Source organism: Gymnodraco acuticeps, unplaced genomic scaffold (assembly GCF_902827175.1).
Source record: "Gymnodraco acuticeps unplaced genomic scaffold, fGymAcu1.1, whole genome shotgun sequence".
NCBI lineage: Eukaryota > Metazoa > Chordata > Actinopteri > Perciformes > Bathydraconidae > Gymnodraco > Gymnodraco acuticeps.
Window position 1 is genome coordinate 411471 of NW_022992014.1, and position 11030 is coordinate 422500.

At 39.2% G+C, this 11030-nt stretch overlaps 1 protein-coding gene across 4 annotated transcripts in view; it reads right to left on the minus strand.

The window, feature by feature from the left end:
- Positions 1-11030, minus strand: part of LOC117536515 (zinc finger protein 239-like) — a 50364-nt gene that overhangs the window by 14117 nt on the left and 25217 nt on the right. The window contains exons 1-2 of one of the 4 annotated variants that reach the window (XM_034201416.1): positions 7894-8179; positions 3898-3963 (exon numbers count right to left, since the gene is read on the minus strand). In XM_034201416.1, coding sequence (XP_034057307.1) covers positions 3898-3930 — 33 coding nt within the window. In that variant the 5' untranslated portion in view covers positions 3931-3963; positions 7894-8179. Of the gene's footprint in view, positions 1-3897; positions 4383-5628; positions 5647-7893; positions 8180-11030 lie in introns of those variants that run through there. The other 3 variants (XM_034201419.1, XM_034201418.1, XM_034201417.1) reach the window with 3 other exon arrangements.

Consider the following 11030-nt stretch of genomic DNA (forward strand, 5'->3'; position numbering starts at 1 on the left):
GGTTATTGGTAGCTCTAATGTGAGATACGTGAATTTAGAGACCGAAGCCTCCACAGTCACATGCATTCCGGGGGCCAGAGCGGGCGACGTTGAGGCGCATCTTAAACTGCTGGCTAAAAATAAACGTAAATACAGTAGGATTGTTATTCACGTCGGTGGTAATGATGTTCGTTTACGCCAATCAGAATGCACCAAACTTAATGTGGAATCGGTGTGTAGTTATGCTAAAACAATCTCCGACACCGTAATCTTCTCTGGTCCCCTCCCCAATCTGATCAATGACGACATGTATAGCCGAATGTCATCATTTCAGCGCTGGTTGTCTTGGTGGTGCCCAGCAAACAATGTGGGCTTCGTAAATAATTGGACAGCCTTCTGGGGAAAACCTGGTCTGATTAAGAGAGACGGCATTCATCCTACTTTGGATGGTGCAAATCTCATTTCCGCAAACATTTCAGGGCTTTGTGGACTTAATCCATGACAAATTGGAGTTGAGACCAGGAGGAGTAGTCGCAGTCTTACACACTTCTCTGCACTCTCTCCTAGGCAGTCATCCATAGGAATCCCGAACCCAATAAAATATCCAATATTAGCGGTGTGTGTGTCTGCCCAAGGACAATTTAAGGTAAAACCTAATAGAGGTGTCATACATAATAACCTAATAAAAGTAAATGTAACAACTACTACAGTGCAACAAAACAGGAAGATTAAATGTGGTCTTTTAAACATAAGATCTCTAGCATCTAAAGCAATATTGGTAAATGATTTAATATCAGATTATAATATTGATATATGCTCTCTCACTCCACTCCACCCAGCCATATCAATACTCATTGCCCGAGGCACGGGCCGAGGAGGTGGAGTTGCAGCAATCTTTGACTCAAGTTTACTTATCAATATTAAACCAAAATTAAATTATACCTCCTTTGAAAGTCTCGTTTTTAGTCTTACGCATCCGACCTGGAAAACTTTGCAGCCAATCTTATTTGTTACAGTGTACCGTGCACCAGGTCCTTATTCAGAATTCTTATCAGAATTCTCTGAGTTTTTATCAACTTTGGTACTTAAAACAGATAAAGTAATTATCGTAGGTGACTTTAATATTCATGTTGACGATGATAAAAATAGCCTTACTGTTGCATTTAACTCTATATTAGATTCTGTTGGTTTTCGTCAGAGTGTAAATAAACCAACCCACTGCTATAATCACACTCTCTACCTTGTTCTGACTTATGGTATTGAAATTGAGCAACTATTAGTCGAACCGCAAAATCCTGCTTTATCCGACCATTTCTTAGTAACTTTTGAAGTACTGTTCCTAGACTACAAAGCATTAGTCAAAAGCTCCTGCAGCAGAAACCTATCTGTTAGTGCTATAGCCAAATTTAAGGAAGAGATTCCACCAATACTTAACTCGATAGCATGTCTGCATGTAAGGGAGGAAACTTATACAAAAGGTACACCACCCCAAATTGATCATGTTGTTGATAGTGCTACAGATACGCTGCGAATAAATATTATGAATATGTCTTTATTATCAGGCCATGTTCCATAATCATTCAAAGTAGCAGTGATAAAACCTCTTCTTAAAAATCACAACCTCAATCCAGATGTTTTAGCCAACTATAGACCTATTTCTAATCTTCCGTTCCTCTCAAACATTCTTGAGAAAGCATTCGCAAAACAGTTGTGTGATTACTTAAAAAACAATGATTTATTTGAAGATGTTCAGTCTGGCTTTAGAACACATCATAGCACAGAGACAGCTCTGGTTAAAGTCACAAATGACATTCTAATAGCCTCAGACAAAGGACTTGTCTCTACTCTTGTCTTGCTCGATCTCAGTGCTGCATTTGATACTATCGACCATGATATCTTATTGCAAAGACTAGAGCACTTAGTTGGCATACAGGGAACTGCCTTAGGCTGGTTTAGGTCCCATCTATCTGAACGCTCTCAGTTTGTACGTGTCAACGATGAATCTTCCACGCAAACCAAAGTTAGCCATGGAGTGCCACAAGGCTCAGTGCTCGGATCTATTTTATTCACATTATACAGTATATGCTTCCGTTAGGCAATATTATAAGGAATCATTCTGTAAATGTTCATTGTTATGCGGATGATACTCAACTATATTTATCAATCAAGCCTGATGAAATTAATCATCTAAATAAAATTCAAGACTGCCTCAAGGACTTAAAAACGTAGATGACCTTAAACTTGTTGATGTTAAACACGACCAAAACTGAAGTTATTGTACTCAGTACCCGAACAATCTACGAAACAAATTATCTAAAGATATACTAACTATGGATGGCATTAATTTGGCCTCCAGTGAGACTGTAAGGAATCTTGGTGTTATATTTGATGAGGATTTATCCTTTAACGCCCACACAAAATCAATTTCAAGGACCGCCTACTTCCATCTACGTAACAATCAGGCATATCTTGCCTCAAAACGATGCAGAGAAACTAGTCCATGCATTTGTTACTTCAAGGCTGGATTATTGTAACTCCTTATTATCAGGGTGTACCAAGAAGCCAGTCAAGTCGCTTCAGCTGATTCAAAACACTTCAGCTCATGAACTAACCAGAGTTAGGAAAAGGGACCACATTACTCCTGTTCTGGCTGCCTTACACTGGCTCCCTATAGGACACAGGATATAATTGAAAATTCTTCTTCTCGCCTACAAAGCCCTTAATGGGCAGGCGCCATCTTACCTTAAATAACTCATTATATCCTACTGTCCTACTAGGGCATTGCATTCCAAGAATGCAGGGTTGTTGGTTGTTCCTAGAGTCTCTAAAAGTACAATGGGAGCCAGAGCCTTTTCTTATCAAGCTCCACATTTGTGGAATCAGCTTCCAGTTTGTGTTCGGGCGGCAGACACCCTATCCGTTTTTAAGAGTGTGCTTAAGACCTTCCTTTTTGATAAAGCTTATAGTTAGGGCTGATTAGATTCAGCCCCTAGTTTTGCTGATATAGGCTTAGTTTGTCGGGGGACATCCTACTTCTTCCTTCTCTCTGTCTATACCTGTGTACACTCATGTTCCCATTAACCCAGCCTCCCCAAATGTCTTTCTTTTTGGTGTCTATATACGCCGGGATCCGGAGTCAAAGGCAGGAAGGTTAAAGTGAAAAGGCTAAACTACAACTACTACTGAGGACATTTTGAATATGGTTAATCTATTTGGAGAATTGAAAGCTATACTCTGCTCTGTTTGTGGATCTGCTTTTATTGTATTTTTGTTGAATTTGCCAATGTAATTCTATTCTTGGTCTGTACTTTATACTGATTGATGATTCTAGTATATGCACACTTTTTTTGCATTATCTTTTTATCTGCCATAAGTCTAATGTTGGGGAATTTTCGGTTGTGTTTATGTAATGTGATAAATGTAAAAAATCTAGAAATAAATGTTTAACATTTTTTTAAATACAGCAACGTTCTAATCACAGAAAATAGAGGCAACGTACTAACAACAGTAAGTAGTAATCTTCTAACCCCTTGGTTCTCAACTGGTCAGGCCTTGGGACCAACTTTTTTCCTTTCCGGCAACAATCTTGATTCTGATTGGCCAGAAGACTCGAAAAAACATCAGCAAAGACGTTTTATCAAGAAGATGATCACTACGTGACAGAAGTTTTCAAAACCGTTTATGGTCTCCGGTACTTCCAGTCCAACAGCTACTGCATGCATAGCGTTAGAAAATCGGGCCTTCAAAATAAACGTTTATTTTTTTCACTCAAACATACCCACTCAAAACGGGTCCCACCAGTTGAGAACCACTGTTCAAACCATATTGTGCATTCATATTGTATTTTCTAAACAGGTTGTGATCATTCATTTGGGGATAACAGTGTTAGGAATATATTGTGATGAAGTGCACACTGACCTGAGCTCCAGGGGTCTTTTTGTTCTCCTCCATGCTGCTCTCAGTGCTCCTTCTCCGGCTGTGTCTCTGAAATAATCAACACAACTACAGCTGACACAAAACAAGACAACTCAATACAACTGATAGACACAACAAGACAAATCTACAGCTACGTCTTAGGTTAATAGCAGAGGCGAGAAGTAACTAAGTGCGTTACTCAAGTACTGTACTTAAGTACTATTTAGAGGTACTTGTACTTTAATATTGAAAAGGAATCTAACTTTGATACAACCAACGTTAATATCTAGGTCATCTCTGATACTGATACTGAGCTTAGATGCTGATAAGGCTCCGGAAAACGTCCGTCCTACCTTTAGGACCAGTGGTGACTGGTCAGTAGGGGCAGGTGTCAGCAGAAAGTATTAACAATAATGATTGCAAAAAAATGCAAAACAAAATATATCAAATATATTTTAAGATCATATTTAATCATCTGATTCGTCTGTACATTGTTGTTTTAGTCTGTGTTCTTTAGTGTCTACAGTGTGTGCCTATTGAGCTGTTTCGAGCCATGTGGGACAAAACCCGATCATGCCCCTCCCTCTCACTGTCTAAATGAATGGTGACTGTAAAAACTACACTGCGCATGCTCAGAGTATTTTCCTATTTAATGTGTGTGGCAAAAAAAGAATGACCATGGGGCACCGAGCAGCCATCCCCACCATACCTCATCTCACATAATTCAGAGCTGATTGGCTGTAAGTACGTGTGCCGCGAAAAGTGTGGTGTGTGAAGAGGAGACGAGAGAGCTGCAGTGACGCGTCCTAAAACCCGGAAGTAAGCTGCGCATGGCTTCCCTTGACAAAAAAGCAATGAGATTTCTCCATAGGATTTTAGAAAATAGCTCGAAATAAGATCTGTGGGAAACGTACCTGTTAGATAAATGCACGTTTTGTTCAGCCGGCTGTAAATGATAAAATTACATTTTTTGGGTATCCTTTTGTTGAACTGTCTGTTTAAAATTAATCGAAGCATCAGACAAAAAAAGCTTTTGAAAATAATATTATGTTTTGATTTAGGTCAAAATATAATATTTGTAAACCTGAAGAGTCAGTGCCTCACCAGCCATGAACCTCACTGCGCGTCACTGCAGAAGCTTATATATAGACATCTAAGTTTTTTGTGCCCCACCACTTTTGTACGTATAAAAACGCCAGTTTAGGACTAACCCCAGAATCTAAACGCAAGATCAACGTAATCTGCTTAGGGGGCTTGGCCTCAGCTTGGCCTCTAACACCAGCTGCCCGTCGTATCACTTATTTCAGGCACTAAAGCGTTGGATGTCCGACCGCCAGGATCGCAAAACGGAGTGTGTAGTGCAGTAGGTGTTGGTGAGCTGGTAGAACCCAGAGCAGTATCTAAACTGTCCCTGGAGGAGAAACCCTGTGTGGTTGGGAGACTCCCTGGTAATTAGGGCAGCTTCAGGACCCACAATCCCTAACCAGTTATGCCAATTAAAACAATGCAAATGTAATATCAAACATAGCCAGAGTCAAACACCAATATCACAGCAGTGATATTACCACATCAGCAGAGCACATGTCATATTTCAGCATCAATCAAAACCACATCAACCACAGTAACCAATATGAAACTACAGTTTAACCTTCGCAGGGTTTCTATTTCCCATAAACAATTTCAAGTCCAAATTATCAACTAGAGTCAGCCTTTTCCAAGGAAGGGTGTTCTTACCTTACTCTAAGACAGTGGTTCTCAAACTTTTTCTGTCAGGCCCCCCCTTTGGAGAAAAAAAAAAGTCGGGCCCCCCCAACACAAATAGTCAGGCTCAGTGGCGGCGCCAGAGATTTCTTTTGGAGGTGCTGTGGGGTAGCTTGACGTTTCATAGAGGGTGCTCAAACATTTAGGGTTTCCCATTAATGCACCGGGCGCTACAGTGGAATTTTCTACTGCAACAATCCCCACGCATATACACAGTGACTGTTACAATGAAGGCTCGATAATCAGCTCACGGCATATAGGTGTAAGCAGGGGTAAAGTGCTATTTTTACAGGTGGTGTGTGGATCTCACATAGGGGGGTCCTCACCTCCTCTAGGGGGGTCCGAGGGCAAGCTCCCCCGGGAAGATTTATTTTTAAATATTGAAGTTGAAAGCATCAATCTGGTGCACTTTGAGAGCAACATGAAGAGCTCTATGGATACCTCTCTCAACACCCAGATGAAACAGAACTGTAAACAGATTTACTTTTTCTTTATAGATATTTTACAAATCACCCTTTTAAACTTTATTATTTTTTTACTGTCAGATAGTATTTCATACCTGTTTTTCATTTATTCTCTTATTTTTGTATAACTATAATGATCATATAAACGTGTGCCTCGGAAACAATTGTTTACATTAATGGTGACCAAAACGTTTGAGACCCACTGAGAGTCCTTTAGCTCACTGAGTCTCTCAGTCTGACAGGAGAGGACTCTCCTCCACTTTGTTGTTGAAAAAACTCCTTATATCTGTTAGCGTAGCTCGCTAGCACCAGAAGCTAACAACAACGATCTCCAGTACCGGTGCGCTCTCTCTCGCTCGTGCACACAAAATGGCTCGTTTCACACACACACACACACAGTCGAGCTTTAATGAAACACAGAGACCCAGACGTAATAGTACTGTACTGCATTATATTATTTTCGAATCAATCATTTTTTAAATTATGATTTTTTTTTTTTTTAACCATTTTTCCTCCTGGTCTCTCGCACCCCCCCCTGGCATGCCTCTGCGCCCCCCAGGGGGCCCCAGAGGCATGCCAGGTCTTAGAACCTATGTGACCTATGTGCCAGGTCTTAGAACCACTGCTCTAAGACCAAGCAGATACCTTCAGAGACCACCAGAGAGACCAGGAATTGGGTCAAAATGTACAAAGTACAAACCGGTTTTATTAGGTTTTTAACAAATATAGAGGATTTACAAGATCCAAAAAAGAACATAAGTTTTACAAGGACACAAAGTCAAAGTACAAAAGCAACAGGTTCCCAAGTGAGCCCCCTAGAGCCCTAAAAGAGCCCAAGACCCAAATTCAAGCCAAAAAAAAGTCCCACCAAGCTCCCCCGTTTCTCTTCACTCATCTTTCATAGCCTCTTCCCTCCTCCCTCTCTACATCAGATGGTTTCCCCTTTTCTATCTTTGAGTGAGAAGGAGGTCACATAGGTTCAATTCTTACTCAATGAATCAATTAAAAAATGTAAAGTTAAAATTAAAAAAATGAAGACTATAGTAATGATATGCAATTTTAACAAAAGGGAATATTAACATGTCCATGAAAGCAAAACACATTTTAAATGTCATGTTTAGAATTGAAATGTATTTTAACTTCAATTTCAAATATGCAACTGTAATTTATTAACAGAAACAAACTGTCTCTATTGTCTCTAAGATGTGTTGCTCCTGGATGTTGGACCTAAAACCATCAAGTCTGTACACAGTTCGCTCTCATCCTGTGTGCATTGTTGTCCTCAATCGATGTTGTGGTTGGAACTTTTATGCTTTGCTTGCACCTTCTAAAATGCATAATGTGCATAGGTCAAGAGTTCAGGATGTTCTGTCTAGCTTCACATGTCTGGTAAGACTTTATTGAGACATACATCCTTTCCATCAAACCAAATTATAGCCAAGTTAGCATTTGTTATCAATGGTAAGCTTAATAGAGGTAGGCGAGGTAAAAGTGAGGTCTGTCACGGCCACTTGAACAGCAGGTCTGTCAACACTATTTCCATGTAATGCTATTTTGTACTTTTACTCCACTACAATTCAGAGGTAAATGGTGTACTTTTACTCCACTACATGTATTGAATACCTTTAGTTACTTTACAGATGTGGATGAATGATGTGAAATATAATCAACTCTTAAATCAGACTTTAGTTCCACCTGGAGTAAATTCACAAGCTATCCTGCAGTATACAAAGTCATTCAAACTAGACACAAAAACACACACACATCCACCCACCCACACCCTCTTCGTCCTGGTTCTTCAGTCTTTCTTCTCCTTGATAAAACACTGCCGTTAAACACACTAATCTCCGTTTAATGCCTTTACTTATGTTTACCAATTAGCAACGTGGTATAAAAAGCAACAAACAAAAAACGGGAGGCAACAAAAACACGGTGTAACGGATAAATCACCCTCCAAGGATAAACTAAGTATTTGTATGTGTTTTAAAAGTACATTAAACACATTACATTCGGTATAAAATCTGCTTCAACGTCTGTTAGCAACGTCTAGCTTCTGAGGACCGGAAACTAGAAACGAAAAGCCACAATGCATCATGGGATTTTAGTTTTTCTTTTTAAACATAAATTCACTGCCTCCCTGTGGTGAAACACGGTATTAAAATAAATATGAATTATAACAATAATGACAATAATAATAATATATATATATGGGACAAATGTTTCTGATTGTGATCATACATTTGTTTTCCATTATATAGGTTTTGATATAATGATTGATCATTAAAGTGTTCTCAAAGCTGGTAAAGGTGCAGCTATTTTAATGACTTTGTATACTGCAGGGTATCTTCTGATTTAACACTTGATTGTATTTATAAAAGTAGAAGTACTCAGGTCTTGTCCCTTAGTAAAAGTAGAATTGTTCAGATATTTTACTTCAGTAAAAGTAGAAATACTCAGATCTTGTACTTCAGTAAAAGTAGAAGTACTCAGATCTTGTACTTAAGTAAAAGTAGAAGTACTCAGATCTTGTACTTGAGTAAAAGTAGAAGTACCAGAGTGTAGGAATACTCTGTTACAGTAAAAGTCCTGCATTCAAAATGTTACTCAAGTAAAAGTAGAAAAGTATTCTCATCAAAATATAGTGAAAGTAGTGACAGTAAAAGTAGTCATTTTGCAGATTGGTCCATTTCAGAATACTATCTATGATGTGTTTTATAATTATTGATATTACTGACATGACTGCAGGAGAAGCAGCAGCTAAATGCTCGTTAGCTTAAATCCTGCAGGGAACCCAACACTCAACACCTACACAGACACAGATACATAAATAACATATAGGAATCACAATGATATCAATTTACTGTGTGAGTTATCATCATCGAGTTCAAGGAATACATTGTTAATTAAATATGTCGTTATGTTATGTATTGTTTCTACTTTAAAGAGTCCTCTCCTGCTGATGTTCAGGTGTATATCAGTATGTAGTGTCTCTACTTTAAAGAGTCCTCTCCTGCTGATGTTCAGGTGTATATCAGTATGTAGTGTCTCTACTTTAAAGAGTCCTCTCCTGCTGATGTTCAGGTGTATATCAGTATGTAAGTGTCTCTACTTTAAAGAGTCCTCTCCTGCTGATGTTCAGGTGTATATCAGTATGTAGTGTCTCTACTTTAAAGAGTCCTCTCCTGCTGATGTTCAGGTGTATATCAGTATGTAGTGTCTCTACTTTAAAGAGTCCTCTCCTGCTGATGTTCAGGTGTATATCAGTATGTAGTGTCTCTACTTTAAAGAGTTCTCTCCTGCTGATGTTCAGGTGTATATCAGTATGCAGTGTCTCTACTTTAAAGAGTTCTCTCCTGCTGATGTTCAGGTGTATATCAGTATGTAGTGTCTCTACTTTAAAGAGTCCTCTCCTGCTGATGTTTAGGTGTATATCAGTATGTAGTGTCTCTACTTTAAAGAGTCCTCTCCTGCTGATGTTCAGGTGTATATCAGTATGCAGTGTCTCTACTTTAAAGAGTTCTCTCCTGCTGATGTTCAGGTGTATATCAGTATGTAGTGTCTCTACTTTAAAGAGTCCTCTCCTGCTGATGTTTAGGTGTATATCAGTATGTAGTGTCTCTACTTTAAAGAGTCCTCTCCTGCTGATGTTCAGGTGTATATCAGTATGTAGTGTCTCTACTTTAAAGAGTCCTCTCCTGCTGATGTTCAGGTGTATATCAGTATGCAGTGTCTCTACTTTAAAGAGTTCTCTCCTGCTGATGTTCAGGTGTATATCAGTATGTAGTGTCTCTACTTTAAAGAGTCCTCTCCTGCTGATGTTTAGGTGTATATCAGTATGTAGTGTCTCTACTTTAAAGAGTCCTCTCCTGCTGATGTACAGGTGTATATCAGTATGTAGTGTCTCTACTTTAAAGAGTCCTCTCCTGCTGATGTTCAGGTGTATATCAGTATGTAGTGTCTCTACTTTAAAGAGTCCTCTCCTGCTGATGTTTAGGTGTATATCAGTATGTATTGTCTCTACTTTAAAGAGTCCTCTCCTGCTGATGTTCAGGTGTATATCAGTATGTAGTGTCTCTACTTTAAAGAGTCCTCTCCTGCTGATGTTCAGGTGTATATCAGTATGTAGTGTCTCTACTTTAAAGAGTCCTCTCCTGCTGATGTTCAGGTGTATATCAGTATGTAGTGTCTCTACTTTAAAGAGTCCTCTCCTGCTGATGTTCAGGTGTATATCAGTATGTAGTGTCTCTACTTTAAAGAGTCCTCTCCTGCTGATGTTCAGGTGTATATCAGTATGCAGTGTCTCTACTTTAAAGAGTTCTCTCCTGCTGATGTTCAGGTGTATATCAGTATGCAGTGTCTCTACTTTAAAGAGTCCTCTCCTGCTGATGTTCAGGTGTATATCAGTATGTAGTGTCTCTACTTTAAAGAGTCCTCTCCTGCTGATGTTCAGGTGTATATCAGTATGTAGTGTCTCTACTTTAAAGAGTCCTCTCCTGCTGATGTTCAGGTGTATATCAGTATGTAGTGTCTCTACTTTAAAGAGTCCTCTCCTGCTGATGTTCAGGTGTATATCAGTATGTAGTGTCTCTACTTTAAAGAGTCCTCTCCTGCTGATGTTTAGGTGTATATCAGTATGTAGTGTCTCTACTTTAAAGAGTCCTCTCCTGCTGATGTTCAGGTGTATATCAGTATGTAGTGTCTCTACTTTAAGAGTCCTCTCCTGCTGATGTTCAGGTGTATATCAGTATGTAGTGTCTCTACTTTAAAGAGTCCTCTCCTGCTGATGTTCAGGTGTATATCAGTATGTAGTGTCTCTACTTTAAAGAGTCCTCTCCTGCTGATGTTCAGGTGTATATCAGTATGTATTGTCTCTACTTTAAAGTGTCCTCTCCTGCTGATGTTCAGGTGTAT